Below are 15,815 nucleotides of genomic sequence, written 5' to 3'. Positions count from 1 at the left end.
AAAAAATAATGTATGTCACATAAAATATATTCACCCCTCACAGTATTGTAATCAAAACTTCCCAGAAAACCTGTAGTTCTTTGCTCAGACAGTGTAGTAGTGTCGGTTCAATAGCATCTCATTAGTGTGCAAGATCTTGAGAATCAGATGTACATGTGATGGAAGAATGCACTGTGCATGCAGAGGGTTGCAATTCCATTGAATTGGGGATAGTTTAACCAAAATATGCCACAAAACCTAGAATTACCTTATGTGTAATCCCAAAAAAAGGTTCACTGTTAAAAGCTAACTTTTTTTTAAAAATGAATTTAAGCAAAATTCCCACAATTCCCGGGCTTAACGCCCCATGGAATATTTCCAGAAATTTACCGGAATGTTAGCCACCCTAGTTGCAGTTCCAAATGAGAACTTGTTCTCAACTTTAACCTGGTTAAATAAAGGTTAAATAAAAAAGTTCTGCCACAAAAAAATCTCTTGTAAACTAATAAGTCTTGCATAGTTTTTTTTTGCATTAAAAGAGACTAATTGCGTTGAATCGATCACAATTCCCACAGTAAAGGGAAACGTTCATAGTTTTAACGAAGGGAGAAAACTATAGAAAGTTGAGTGTTCAATCTCGTGTTTCTCTGCGCAGGCTGATATTTCTTCTTCGCTGCAGTCCCGGGGGGAGCCTCGCGCGTGCACAGCTTAGAGGGAACTTTGCTTGTAATGTCCATTTCCCCCAAGGAAACGAGGCTGTTCTGTGGGCGATCATCCAAACACACACAACTCAATATTAGGAAGGTGTTCCTAATGTTCTGTACACTCGCTGTACATCGTTCAAATAAACATTTAATAAATAAATTAATCAAGGATTAGATCATGGGTGGGCAACTCCAGTCCTCGGGGCATTATTGGTGTCACACTGCTTATCCACCCCTCTCATCTCATCCATCCAAACACACCTGATTAATCACATTGCATTCTAAAATGAAGATCATGATTAGGTGATAATTGGAGTCGGGTGTGTTTGCTGGGGCAAAACTGTGACACCAATCAGGCCCTCGAGGACAGGAGTTGTCCACTCCTGGACTAGATGATAAGTTGAATCAGTACTTACTCTCTCTATCTGTGTTCTAGTCATAGCAGATGCCGCCACGCAGCAGACACAGACCGTCTACACTGAGGCCACACAAGAACAACTGGAGCTGCTACAACAGCAGGGCATCCAGTATGATGTCGTCACCTTCACCGACGAGCAGAGATGACGTCATCACCTTCAGACACTGATGTTGGATGTGATGCCACTGCTTTAAAGGACAGAGAGACAGCCTGCAGTGCAGGACCCTGTGTGATGGAACCATATGAGCTGACAGAGGGGCCAGTGACATACATAGTTTTTTAAAATTTGATTGATTTAACCTTTAACTAGGCAAGTCAGTTAAGAACAAATTCTTATTTACGATGTTGACCTAGGAACGGTGGGTTAACTACTATTTTTCCCCCGTGTCAGCTCTTGGATTCGATCTAGCAACCTTTTGGTTACTGGCCCAACGCTCTAACAACTAGGCTAACTGCCGCCCACCCTAGTAGCCATCGTTTAGGAAGATCAGCCAAAGCAAGGCTCTGCACCCAAGCTACAAATCATCTTGTATCCCAAACAATTACATTACATGATCAGGATTAGCGATTCTGGGCAGTGCCTTGCTCAAGCTGATCCCCCCCGAACACGGTGCTCTACTCTGATATCTGTGATACACTATATATACAAAAGTATGTGGCCACCCCTTCGAATTAGTGGATTCGGCTATTTCAGCCACACCCGTTGCTGACAGGTGTATAAAATCAAGCACACCGCCATGCAATCTCCATAGACAAACATTGGCAGTCGAATGGCCTTACTAAAGAGCTCAGTGACTTTCAACGTGGCACCATCACAGGATGCCACCTTTCCAACAAGTCAGTTCATCAAATTTCTGCCCTGCTGGAGCTGCCCCAGTCAACTGTAAGTGGTGTTATTGTGAAGTGGAAATGTCTAGGAGCAACAACGGCTAAGCTGCGAAGTGGTAGGCTACTTAAGCTCACAGAACGGGACCGCCGAGTTCTGAAGTGCGTAAAAGTCGTCTGTCCTCAGTTGCAACACTCACTACCGAGTTCCAAACTGCCTCTGGAAGCAACGTCAGCACAAGAACTGTTCGTTGGGAGCTTCCTGAAATGGGTTTTCATGGCTGTGCAGCCGCACACAAGCCTAAGATCCAGCGTCGGCTGGAGTGGTGTAAAACTTGCGCTGCAGCATACAATTACATTCTAGATGATTCTGTTCTTCCAACTTTGTGAAAATTGTTTGGGGGAAGGCCCTTTCCTGTTTCAGCATGACTGTGCTCAGAGCGAGGTCGATACAGAAATGGTTTGGGGAGAGAGAGACCCATGATTTTTGGAATGAGATGTTTGACTAGCAGGTGTCCACATACTTTTTTGTCATGTGGTGTATCTTCAGATATGAGTTGATAGGAACCGTAGTAGGGAGGATTTTTAAGTGGCTGCTAGCTATCTCATCTTTTCAGTGTTCAAATAGATGAACTCTCACTGTTAAATACATACCGGTATACAAAAAAGCTTCTGTAAATTCTAAAATGTTGCAAATTCTAAGTTGATCATAGGGGCTGCTGTACATTTTAAGGAACAAAGTTACATGAGAGGTTGGTTGATCTAGGGTGAGTCCCAAAAGACACCCTATTCCCCACATAGGGCACTACTTTTGACCAGAGCCCTGGTCAAAAGTAGTGCCCTACATCAGTTATTGGTTGCCATTTGGTACGTAACCCCACTCTGTAATTATTTAAAATGATCTTTCTGCGTGTGCCTCAATACCTGCTTTGACTTGCAAGACGAAGAAGAAGAAATGGGAATTAAAGCAATAAGGCCCGAGGAGGTGTGGTATTATGGCCAATATACAAAGGCTAAGGACTGTTCTTAGGCACGACACAACACGCTAATGGTATATTGGCTATATATCACAAACTCCCGAGGTGCATTATTGCTAACATAAATTGGTTACCAATGTAATTAGAGCACAAAAAATACATGTTTTGTCATACGAGTGGTATACGGTCTGATATACCACGGCTGTCAGCCAATCAGAATTCAGGGGGCTCGACCCACCCAGTTTATAATTCAGAATAGAGCACAGCATCCAATCGATGCCTATGGAGGATCGAATGACTGACTGTGTGACTACAGGATTGATTCGTGGATAAAGAGTGGTTAATCATTTGGGTATTTGTACATATATATTTTGCATATAAAGCATTTTGTCCCATGATCAAGGATATGCTTGAAGGAAAATGTCTGAATAACTAAAAGCTGATACCAAATAAATCACTGATATATTGTGTAAGATCTTTCACTTCTCATTTTGTGATTTTAGTTTTTTCATGTTTTTATTTTGGTCCAGGTCATTTGTTTTTCTATGACCAAAACAGAGGTATTGTGATACTACGACCATGATGGCCGAGCTGGTACCGTGACAACCTGTCATCTTCATACTCTAAGCCGATAATGAGCGTGTCCTAAAACCTGTAAAAATCACATTTTATTTGTCACATACACATGGTTAGCAGATGTTAAAGCGAGTGTAGCGAAATGCTTATAATTGCAAGTTAGAGAGATTCCCTCCCCCAAATGAAGGAAGTTAATCACAAGGCTGGTGTCAGAACAGTGCAGTCAAACCGCTATCAACTTGGGGGGGGGGGGGGGGGGGGGGGAGTAAGATGTATGGGGACAGCTGCCCAGCCTCCGTGAGTATCTCACTGAGGATGAAAATGACTATCTTTCTCTTGCTTCTTCTATTAGGTGAGATTTTATACAGGTTTGTCTGAGATAAAAATAAAAAAAAATGTAGCAATAGATTTATTTGTGCCATATTTGGTAATTTCTAAGTGTGTGTGTGTGTGTCCCCGCTTGTTTGTTTGATAGATGACCCTGAGATAGAAGCACAACAGTGGACGGAGGTGAATGGACAAGTATACGGACACGTTCTGCTGAGATTTATCTTTCCTCCCTTCTACAATGGTTATGAGAAGTTATGTTCTAAACTATATCCTGGGCCATTTCCTGTTGTGAATACCAGAGGATATGTCAACAACTACTACAAGGGAAGAATATCGAGAACGGAATACAACGGTGAGATGTACGTTATGATATGGAATTTAAAACCTGTGGACGCTGGCGACTACAGGTGTGTTGTCAGCGGTGTGAATCATATCTACTCTGACTTTCACCTCCAGATTGGTAAGAACCCTCGTAGATAAATCAAACCATCTTTTTAAAATGAAGTAAAGAATATTTTGTTCTATTCTAGGAACTGATATTAGAAACTGGAATGCATACTGTAGGTAAACCAATGTGTTAAGGCCAAGGAAATATGTAAGCATGTACAGTAGGAGGAAGATTACATGTATTTAGTTTATTTAACCTTTATTTAACTAGGCAAGTCAGTTAAGAACAAATTCTTATTTACAATGACGGCCTACACTAAGTCAACTTGTAAAATAACAGATCGCTGTGTTGAAATGAGTGCTTATTAAATTCGGTCTCTGTTTAGATAGTGGTCGACGTAGCGATCCTGTACCACCTCGACCTCGTGTCAGATCAACCATCAGACCCTCCATCTCCTCATCCTCCTCCGACACCTCTGTGCCTTTTTTCCCCAGGTGCAATCTCTCTCTCTCACACACACACACACGGGTTAATTATTCCTTCTAGTTGATAATAGTTGTGGGAGTGGTGTAATGCTTGTGTCAATATTTTGTCATCTTTGTCCTATTCACCTGTTAGTATTTCCCGGAGTGTTGGTGTACCACTGGCTGCAGGTCTCTGCATCTCGATGGGGATCGTTATCTGTTCAATCACAGTTGCTGTGGTTCATCGCAAAGTCAGGGCAAAAAGTAAGAGGTCCCGCTTTTCAGTCACAGCTTTCAGTGTTTCATACATGACTTGCTGTTCGTGTTAAATCGTCTTTCAAATACACAGGCTACGACCTTTTAGCCAGTAGACGTTCGATGATTTCTGACATTGTTGCACAGTGTCTGTTCTTTAAGTGGATGTCATTTTCACGTTCTTCACAGAGAAATGTGGAGCAACTTCCAGTGACTCAGCAGCCCACGTCCTCTCAGTAAGTGCTAAACTTGGACGTTGTCTCCGTGACTCAGTGTCAAATGTCCTGGTTTGTCCCAGAAACAACAACAGAGAGTAATACTAGTGTTTGAGTTTGACGTCCCTGTGATGTCTGATATGTCTTATGCAGTGGGCCCCGTAATAAACAGTTTATAAAAAAACTTATACATATGTATAAATACAAATTATAATAGTTATATACCTTAATATAAAGTGTTACCAAATAATATTTAATATGTATGTCTCCTGCAGCACGTCCCTCAAAAGGAGAGCAGTATTGTCTACGCCACAGTGGACTTCAAACCTCATGAGAACCATACCACAGAGCTGTATGCTAACCTACAGACACTCAGCAGCCCCAGAGGTCATGACCCTGACACACACAGAGAGCCTGTTGGGACGGTGGTGTACTCCACGCTGGCTAGCAACCAACGCTGAACCGGATTGTTACGTATCTGTATCTTTCTTAGCCTGGTGGTCACAGATCTGTTTGTGCTGTCTTGATATGCTGTCATGACCAGGCTATCTGTATAATCCTTAGTTGCTACATATTTTTTTTTAAATTAATGATATATACTTATAAATGCCTCATGAGCTTAGTTCATCTGTCGTACCCCCATCAGAACCCAAAATATAAGCTTGTTTTAATCCAATGTTTTGTAAACAAAGTAAATGTAATCAAACACATTATAGCCTCAACACATGGTTAAAACTATAGTGTTGATATCATGGATGGTCAGTTCTTTTATCCATAGTTCTGTCTAGGATAGAGACACGCCCATCCTTCCGCTTCTTACTAAAACAGCGGCGGGGTGCCACTTTGTTTCAACTTTGGAGTCTAGCTTTAAGATGATTGATTTGTCTTTTATTCTTTTGACTTATGAACTATACAAATAAAATAACTCAACTACACCATGATTTACTCTGACTGTCTTTCAACAAGCTGGCTCTATTGACGGGCTGAGAGACACTATCTGGCATCCAATCACCATGTCCTTATCAGTTTCCTCTGGATAAAACCTTACAGACACAGAGTCCCCTACCCATTCATATATGAGATGGTTGTCTCTGGGCCTACCTGCCTCCACCATGTTTGGGTCTATGTCTCTGGGTTCTACCTGCCTCCACCATGTTTGGGTCTATGTCTCTGGGTTCTACCTGCCTCCACCATGTTTGGGTCTATGTCTCTGGGCCTACCTGCCTCCACTATGTTTGGGTCTATGTCTCTGGGCCTACCTGCCTCCACTATGTTTGGGTCTATGTCTCTGGGTTCTACCTGCCTCCACCATGTTTGGGTCTATGTCTCTGGGCCTACCTGCCTCCACTATGTTTGGGTCTATGTCTCTGGGCCTACCTGCCTCCACTATGTTTGGGTCTATGTCTCTGGCCTACCTGCCTACCTATGTCTCTGGGCCTACTATGTTTGGGTCTATGTCTCTGGTTCTACCTGCCTCCCTACCTGCCTCCACTATGTTTGGGTCTATGTCTCTGGGTTCTACCTGCCTCCACTATGTTTGGGTCTATGTCTCTGGGTTCTACCTGCCTCCACCATGTTTGGGTCTATGTCTCTGGGCCTACCTGCCTCCCATGTTTGGGTCTATGTCTCTGGGTTCTACCTGCCTCCACTATGTTTGGGTCTATGTCTCTGGGTTCTACCTGCCTCCACTATGTTTGGGTCTATGTCTCTGGGTTCTACCTGCCTCCACTATGTTTGGGTCTATGTCTCTGGGCCTACCTGCCTCCACCATGTTTGGGTCTATGTCTCTGGGCCTACCTGCCTCCACTATGTTTGGGTCTATGTCTCTGGGCCTACCTGCCTCCACTATGTTTGGGTCTATGTCTCTGGGTTCTACCTGCCTCCACCATGTTTGGGTCTATGTCTCTGGGCCTACCTGCCTCCACCATGTTTGGGTCTATGTCTCTGGGTTCTACCTGCCTCCACCATGTTTGGGTCTATGTCTCTGGGCCTACATGCCTCCACTATGTTTGGGTCTATGTCTCTGGGCCTACCTGCCTCCACTATGTTTGGGTCTATGTCTCTGGGTTCTACCTGCCTCCACCATGTTTGGGTCTGTCTCTGGGTTCTACCTGCCTCCCATGTTTGGGTCTATGTCTCTGGGTTCTACCTGCCTCCACTATGTTTGGGTCTATGTCTCTGGGCCTACCTGCCTCCACCATGTTTGGGTCTGTCTCTGGGTTCTACCTGCCTCCACTATGTTTGGGCCTGTCTCTGGGCCTACCTGCCTCCACTATGTTTGGGTCTATGTCTCTGGGCCTACCTGCCTCCACTATGTTTGGGTCTATGTCTCTGGGCCTACCTGCCTCCACCATGTTTGGGTCTATGTCTCTGGGCCTACCTGCCTCCACTATGTTTGGGTCTATGTCTCTGGGCCTACCTGCCTCCACCATGTTTGGGTCTATGTCTCTGGGTTCTACCTGCTTCCACTATGTTTGGGTCTATGTCTCTGGGCCTACCTGCCTCCACTATGTTTGGGTCTATGTCTCTGGGTTCTGCCTGCCTCCACCATGTTTGGGTCTATGTCTCTGGGTTCTGCCTGCCTCCACCATGTTTGGGTCTATGTCTCTGGGCCTACCTGCCTCCACTATGTTTGGGTCTATGTCTCTGGGTTCTACCTGCCTCCACTATGTTTGGGTCTATGTCTCTGGGTTCTACCTGCCTCCACTATGTTTGGGTCTATGTCTCTGGGCCTACCTGCCTCCACCATGTTTGGGTCTATGTCTCTGGGCCTACCTGCCTCCACTATGTTTGGGTCTATGTCTCTGGGTTCTACCTGCCTCCACTATGTTTGGGTCTATGTCTCTGGGCCTACCTGCCTCCACTATGTTTGGGTCTATGTCTCTGGGCCTACCTGCCTCCACCATGTTTGGGTCTATGTCTCTGGGCCTACCTGCCTCCACTATGTTTGGGTCTATGTCTCTGGGTTCTACCTGCCTCCACCATGTTTGGGTCTATGTCTCTGGGTTCTGCCTGCCTCCACCATGTTTGGGTCCATGTCTCTGGGCCTACCTGCCTCCACTATGTTTGGGTCTATGTCTCTGGGTTCTACCTGCCTCCACTATGTTTGGGTCTATGTCTCTGGGTTCTGCCTGCCTCCACCATGTTTGGGTCTATGTCTCTGGGTTCTGCCTGCCTCCACCATGTTTGGGTCTATGTCTCTGGGTTCTGCCTGCCTCCACCATGTTTGGGTCTATGTCTCTGGGTTCTACCTGCCTCCACTATGTTTGGGTCTATGTCTCTGGGTTCTACCTGCCTCCACTATGTTTGGGTCTATGTCTCTGGGCCTACCTGCCTCCACTATGTTTGGGTCTATGTCTCTGGGCCTACCTGCCTCCACTATGTTTGGGTCTATGTCTCTGGGCCTACCTGCCTCCACTATGTTTGGGTCTATGTCTCTGGGCCTACCTGCCTCCACTATGTTTGGGTCTATGTCTCTGGGCCTACCTGCCTCCCATGTTTGGGTCTATGTCTCTGGGTTCTACCTGCCTCCACTATGTTTGGGTCTATGTCTCTGGGCCTACCTGCCTCCACCATGTTTGGGTCTATGTCTCTGGGCCTACCTGCCTCCACTATGTTTGGGTCTATGTCTCTGGGTTCTACCTGCCTCCACTATGTTTGGGTCTATGTCTCTGGGCCTACCTGCCTCCACCATGTTTGGGTCTATGTCTCTGGGCCTACCTGCCTCCCATGTTTGGGTCTATGTCTCTGGGCCTACCTGCCTCCACTATGTTTGGGTCTATGTCTCTGGGTTCTACCTGCCTCCACTATGTTTGGGTCTATGTCTCTGGGTTCTACCTGCCTCCACTATGTTTGGGTCTATGTCTCTGGGTTCTACCTGCCTCCACTATGTTTGGGTCTATGTCTCTGGGCCTACCTGCCTCCACCATGTTTGGGTCTGTCTCTGGGTTATACCTGCCTCCACTATGTTTGGGCCTGTCTCTGGGCCTACCTGCCTCCACCATGTTTGGGTCTATGTCTCTGGGCCTACCTGCCTCCCATGTTTGGGTCTATGTCTCTGGGTTCTACCTGCCTCCACCATGTTTGGGTCTATGTCTCTGGGTTCTACCTGCCTCCACCATGTTTGGGTCTATGTCTCTGGGCCTACCTGCCTCCACTATGTTTGGGTCTATGTCTCTGGGCCTACCTGCCTCCACTATGTTTGGGTCTATGTCTCTGGGCCTACCTGCCTCCACCATGTTTGGGTCTATGTCTCTGGGTTCTACCTGCCTCCACTATGTTTGGGTCTGTCTCTGGGCCTACCTGCTTCCACTATGTTTGGGTCTATGTCTCTGGGCCTACCTGCCTCCACTATGTTTGGGTCTATGTCTCTGGGTTCTGCCTGCCTCCACCATGTTTGGGTCTATGTCTCTGGGTTCTGCCTGCCTCCACCATGTTTGGGTCTATGTCTCTGGGCCTACCTGCCTCCACTATGTTTGGGTCTATGTCTCTGGGTTCTACCTGCCTCCACTATGTTTGGGTCTATGTCTCTGGGTTCTACCTGCCTCCACTATGTTTGGGTCTATGTCTCTGGGCCTACCTGCCTCCACCATGTTTGGGTCTATGTCTCTGGGCCTACCTGCCTCCACTATGTTTGGGTCTATGTCTCTGGGTTCTACCTGCCTCCACTATGTTTGGGTCTATGTCTCTGGGCCTACCTGCCTCCACTATGTTTGGGTCTATGTCTCTGGGCCTACCTGCCTCCACCATGTTTGGGTCTATGTCTCTGGGCCTACCTGCCTCCACTATGTTTGGGTCTATGTCTCTGGGTTCTACCTGCCTCCACCATGTTTGGGTCTATGTCTCTGGGTTCTGCCTGCCTCCACCATGTTTGGGTCTATGTCTCTGGGCCTACCTGCCTCCACTATGTTTGGGTCTATGTCTCTGGGTTCTACCTGCCTCCACTATGTTTGGGTCTATGTCTCTGGGTTCTACCTGCCTCCACCATGTTTGGGTCTATGTCTCTGGGTTCTGCCTGCCTCCACCATGTTTGGGTCTATGTCTCTGGGTTCTGCCTGCCTCCACCATGTTTGGGTCTATGTCTCTGGGTTCTACCTGCCTCCACTATGTTTGGGTCTATGTCTCTGGGTTCTACCTGCCTCCACTATGTTTGGGTCTATGTCTCTGGGCCTACCTGCCTCCACTATGTTTGGGTCTATGTCTCTGGGCCTACCTGCCTCCACTATGTTTGGGTCTATGTCTCTGGGCCTACCTGCCTCCACTATGTTTGGGTCTATGTCTCTGGGCCTACCTGCCTCCACTATGTTTGGGTCTATGTCTCTGGGCCTACCTGCCTCCCATGTTTGGGTCTATGTCTCTGGGTTCTACCTGCCTCCACTATGTTTGGGTCTATGTCTCTGGGCCTACCTGCCTCCACCATGTTTGGGTCTATGTCTCTGGGCCTACCTGCCTCCACTATGTTTGGGTCTATGTCTCTGGGTTCTACCTGCCTCCACTATGTTTGGGTCTATGTCTCTGGGCCTACCTGCCTCCACCATGTTTGGGTCTATGTCTCTGGGCCTACCTGCCTCCCATGTTTGGGTCTATGTCTCTGGGCCTACCTGCCTCCACTATGTTTGGGTCTATGTCTCTGGGTTCTACCTGCCTCCACTATGTTTGGGTCTATGTCTCTGGGTTCTACCTGCCTCCACTATGTTTGGGTCTATGTCTCTGGGTTCTACCTGCCTCCACTATGTTTGGGTCTATGTCTCTGGGCCTACCTGCCTCCACCATGTTTGGGTCTCTGTCTCTGGGTTATGTCTCTGGGTTCTACCTGCCTCCACTATGTTTGGGCCTGTCTCTGGGCCTACCTGCCTCCACCATGTTTGGGTCTATGTCTCTGGGCCTACCTGCCTCCCATGTTTGGGGCTATGTCTCTGGGTTCTACCTGCCTCCACCATGTTTGGGTCTATGTCTCTGGGTTCTACCTGCCTCCACCATGTTTGGGTCTATGTCTCTGGGCCTACCTGCCTCCACTATGTTTGGGTCTATGTCTCTGGGCCTACCTGCCTCCACTATGTTTGGGTCTATGTCTCTGGGCCTACCTGCCTCCACCATGTTTGGGTCTATGTCTCTGGGTTCTACCTGCCTCCACTATGTTTGGGTCTATGTCTCTGGGCCTACCTGCCTCCACCATGTTTGGGTCTATGTCTCTGGGTTCTACCTGCCTCCACTATGTTTGGGTCTATGTCTCTGGGTTCTACCTGCCTCCACCATGTTTGGGTCTATGTCTCTGGGTTCTACCTGCCTCCACTATGTCTCTGGGTTCTCTGTCTCTGGGCCTACCTGCCTCCACCATGTTTGGGTCTATGTCTCTGGGTTCTACCTGCCTCCACCATGTTTGGGTCTATGTCTCTGGGTTCTACCTGCCTCCACTATGTTTGGGTCTATGTCTCTGGGTTCTACCTGCCTCCACTATGTTTGGGTCTATGTCTCTGGGCCTACCTGCCTCCACTATGTTTGGGTCTATGTCTCTGGGCCTACCTGCCTCCACTATGTTTGGGTCTATGTCTCTGGGCCTACCTGCCTCCACTATGTTTGGGTCTATGTCTCTGGGCCTACCTGCCTCCACTATGTTTGGGTCTATGTCTCTGGGCCTACCTGCCTCCCATGTTTGGGTCTATGTCTCTGGGTTCTACCTGCCTCCACTATGTTTGGGTCTATGTCTCTGGGCCTACCTGCCTCCACCATGTTTGGGTCTATGTCTCTGGGCCTACCTGCCTCCACTATGTTTGGGTCTATGTCTCTGGGTTCTACCTGCCTCCACTATGTTTGGGTCTATGTCTCTGGGCCTACCTGCCTCCACCATGTTTGGGTCTATGTCTCTGGGCCTACCTGCCTCCCATGTTTGGGTCTATGTCTCTGGGCCTACCTGCCTCCACTATGTTTGGGTCTATGTCTCTGGGTTCTACCTGCCTCCACTATGTTTGGGTCTATGTCTCTGGGTTCTACCTGCCTCCACTATGTTTGGGTCTATGTCTCTGGGTTCTACCTGCCTCCACTATGTTTGGGTCTATGTCTCTGGGCCTACCTGCCTCCACCATGTTTGGGTCTGTCTCTGGGTTCTACCTGCCTCCACTATGTTTGGGCCTGTCTCTGGGCCTACCTGCCTCCACCATGTTTGGGTCTATGTCTCTGGGCCTACCTGCCTCCCATGTTTGGGTCTATGTCTCTGGGTTCTACCTGCCTCCACCATGTTTGGGTCTATGTCTCTGGGTTCTACCTGCCTCCACCATGTTTGGGTCTATGTCTCTGGGCCTACCTGCCTCCACTATGTTTGGGTCTATGTCTCTGGGCCTACCTGCCTCCACTATGTTTGGGTCTATGTCTCTGGGCCTACCTGCCTCCACCATGTTTGGGTCTATGTCTCTGGGTTCTACCTGCCTCCACTATGTTTGGGTCTGTCTCTGGGCCTACCTGCCTCCACCATGTTTGGGTCTATGTCTCTGGGTTCTACCTGCCTCCACTATGTTTGGGTCTATGTCTCTGGGCCTACCTGCCTCCACTATGTTTGGGTCTATGTCTCTGGGCCTCCACCTGCCTCCACTATGTTTGGGTCTATGTCTCTGGGTTCTACCTGCCTCCACTATGTTTGGGTCTATGTCTCTGGGCCTACCTGCCTCCACTATGTTTGGGTCTATGTCTCTGGGCCTACCTGCCTCCACTATGTTTGGGTCTATGTCTCTGGGCCTACCTGCCTCCACTATGTTTGGGTCTATGTCTCTGGGCCTACCTGCCTACCTGCCTCCACCTGCCTATGTTTGGGTCTATGTCTCTGGGTTCTACCTGCCTCCACTATGTTTGGGTCTATGTCTCTGGGCCTACCTGCCTCCACTATGTTTGGGTCTATGTCTCTGGGTTCTACCTGCCTCCACTATGTTTGGGTCTATGTCTCTGGGCCTACCTGCCTCCACCTGTCTCTCCACTATGTTTGGGTCTATGTCTCTGGGCCTACCTGCCTCCACTATGTTTGGGTCTATGTCTCTGGGTCTCCTACCTGCCTCCACCTATGTTTGGGGCCTCCACTATGTTTGGGCCTATGTCTCTGGGCCTACCTGCCTCCACCATGTTTGGGTCTATGTCTCTGGGTTCTACCTGCCTCCACTATGTTTGGGTCTATGTCTCTGGGCCTACCTGCCTCCACTATGTTTGGGTCTATGTCTCTGGGTTCTACCTGCCTCCACTATGTTTGGGTCTATGTCTCTGGGCCTACCTGCCTCCACTATGTTTGGGTCTATGTCTCTGGGCCTACCTGCCTCCACTATGTTTGGGTCTATGTCTCTGGGTTCTACCTGCCTCCACCATGTTTGGGTCTATGTCTCTGGGCCTACCTGCCTCCACTATGTTTGGGTCTATGTCTCTGGGTTCTACCTGCCTCCACCATGTTTGGGTCTATGTCTCTGGGTTCTACCTGCCTCCCATGTTTGGGTCTATGTCTCTGGGCCTACCTGCCTCCACCATGTTTGGGTCTATGTCTCTGGGCCTACCTGCCTCCACCATGTTTGGGTCTATGTCTCTGGGTTCTACCTGCCTCCCATGTTTGGGTCTATGTCTCTGGGCCTACCTGCCTCCACTATGTTTGGGTCTATGTCTCTGGGCCTACCTGCCTCCACTATGTTTGGGTCTATGTCTCTGGGTTCTACCTGCCTCCACTATGTTTGGGTCTATGTCTCTGGGCCTACCTGCCTCCACTATGTTTGGGTCTATGTCTCTGGGTTCTACCTGCCTCCACTATGTTTGGGTCTATGTCTCTGGGCCTACCTGCCTCCACTATGTTTGGGTCTATGTCTCTGGGCCTACCTGCCTCCACTATGTTTGGGTCTATGTCTCTGGGCCTACCTGCCTCCACTATGTTTGGGTCTATGTCTCTGGGTTCTACCTGCCTCCACTATGTTTGGGTCTATGTCTCTGGGTTCTACCTGCCTCCACTATGTTTGGGTCTATGTCTCTGGGTTCTACCTGCCTCCACTATGTTTGGGTCTATGTCTCTGGGTTCTACCTGCCTCCACTATGTTTGGGTCTATGTCTCTGGGCCTACCTGCCTCCACTATGTTTGGGTCTATGTCTCTGGGTTCTACCTGCCTCCACCATGTTTGGGTCTATGTCTCTATGTTTGGGTCTATGTCTCTGGGCCTACCTGCCTCCACCATGTTTGGGTCTACCTGCCTCCACTATGTTTGGGTCTATGTCTCTGGGCCTACCTGCCTCCACTATGTTTGGGTCTATGTCTCTGGGCCTACCTGCTCTCCTACCTGCCTCCCATGTTTGGGTCTATGTCTCTGGGTTCTACCTGCCTCCACCATGTTTGGGTCTATGTCTCTGGGTTCTACCTGCCTCCACCATGTTTGGGTCTATGTCTCTGGGCCTACCTGCCTCCACTATGTTTGGGTCTATGTCTCTGGGTTCTACCTGCCTCCACCATGTTTGGGTCTATGTCTCTGGGTTCTACCTGCCTCCACCATGTTTGGGTCTATGTCTCTGGGCCTACCTGCTTCCACTATGTTTGGGTCTATGTCTCTGGGTTCTACCTGCCTCCACTATGTTTGGGTCTATGTCTCTGGGTTCTACCTGCCTCCACTATGTTTGGGTCTATGTCTCTGGGTTCTACCTGCCTCCACTATGTTTGGGTCTATGTCTCTGGGCCTACCTGCCTCCACTATGTTTGGGTCTATGTCTCTGGGTTCTACCTGCCTCCACCATGTTTGGGTCTATGTCTCTGGGCCTACCTGCTTCCACTATGTTTGGGTCTATGTCTCTGGGCCTACCTGCCTCCACTATGTTTGGGTCTATGTCTCTGGGTTCTACCTGCCTCCACCATGTTTGGGTCTATGTCTCTGGGTTCTACCTGCCTCCACTATGTTTGGGTCTACGTCTCTGGGCCTACCTGCCTCCACTATGTTTGGGTCTATGTCTCTGGGTTCTACCTGCCTCCACCATGTTTGGGTCTATGTCTCTGGGTTCTACCTGCCTCCACTATGTTTGGGTCTATGTCTCTGGGCCTACCTGCCTCCACTATGTTTGGGTCTATGTCTCTGGGTTCTACCTGCCTCCACTATGTTTGGGTCTATGTCTCTGGGTTCTACCTGCCTCCACTATGTTTGGGTCTATGTCTCTGGGTTCTACCTGCCTCCACTATGTTTGGGGTCTCTACCTGCCTCCACTATGTTTGGGTCTGTCTCTGGGTTCTACCTGCCTCCACCATGTTTGGGTCTATGTCTCTGGGCCTACCTGCCTCCACCATGTTTGGGTCTATGTCTCTGGGCCTACCTGCCTCCACTATGTTTGGGTCTGTCTCTGGGTTCTACCTGCCTCCACCATGTTTGGGTGTATGTCTCTGGGTTCTACCTGCCTCCACCATGTTTGGGTCTATGTCTCTGGGTTCTACCTGCCTCCACCATGTTTGGGTCTATGTCTCTGGGTTCTACCTGCCTCCACCATGTTTGGGTCTATGTCTCTGGGTTCTACCTGCCTCCACCATGTTTGGGTCTATGTCTCTGGGTTCTACCTGCCTCCACTATGTTTGGGTGTATGTCTCTGGGCCTACCTGCCTCCACTATGTTTGGGTCTATGTCTCTGGGTTCTACCTGCCTCCACTATGTTTGGGTCTATGTCTCTGGGCCTACCTGCCTCCACTATGTTTGGGTCT

The 15,815-nt window shown here is 48.7% G+C and overlaps 1 protein-coding gene across 2 annotated transcripts in view; it reads left to right on the top strand.

The window, feature by feature from the left end:
* Nucleotides 1-3,380, top strand: part of LOC139368981 (zinc finger protein 335-like) — a 31,024-nt gene extending 27,644 nt beyond the window's left edge. For both annotated transcript variants that reach the window (XM_071108514.1, XM_071108515.1), the window contains one exon: nucleotides 1,120-3,380. In XM_071108514.1, coding sequence (XP_070964615.1) covers nucleotides 1,120-1,247 — 128 coding nt within the window. In that variant the 3' untranslated portion in view covers nucleotides 1,248-3,380. The remainder of the gene's footprint in view (nucleotides 1-1,119) is intronic.
* The last annotated feature ends 12,435 nt before the right edge of the window (nucleotides 3,381-15,815 follow it).

Source organism: Oncorhynchus clarkii, chromosome 16, assembly GCF_045791955.1.
Source record: "Oncorhynchus clarkii lewisi isolate Uvic-CL-2024 chromosome 16, UVic_Ocla_1.0, whole genome shotgun sequence".
Lineage (NCBI taxonomy): Eukaryota > Metazoa > Chordata > Actinopteri > Salmoniformes > Salmonidae > Oncorhynchus > Oncorhynchus clarkii.
This window is presented reverse-complemented; position numbering and strand designations above follow the sequence as displayed.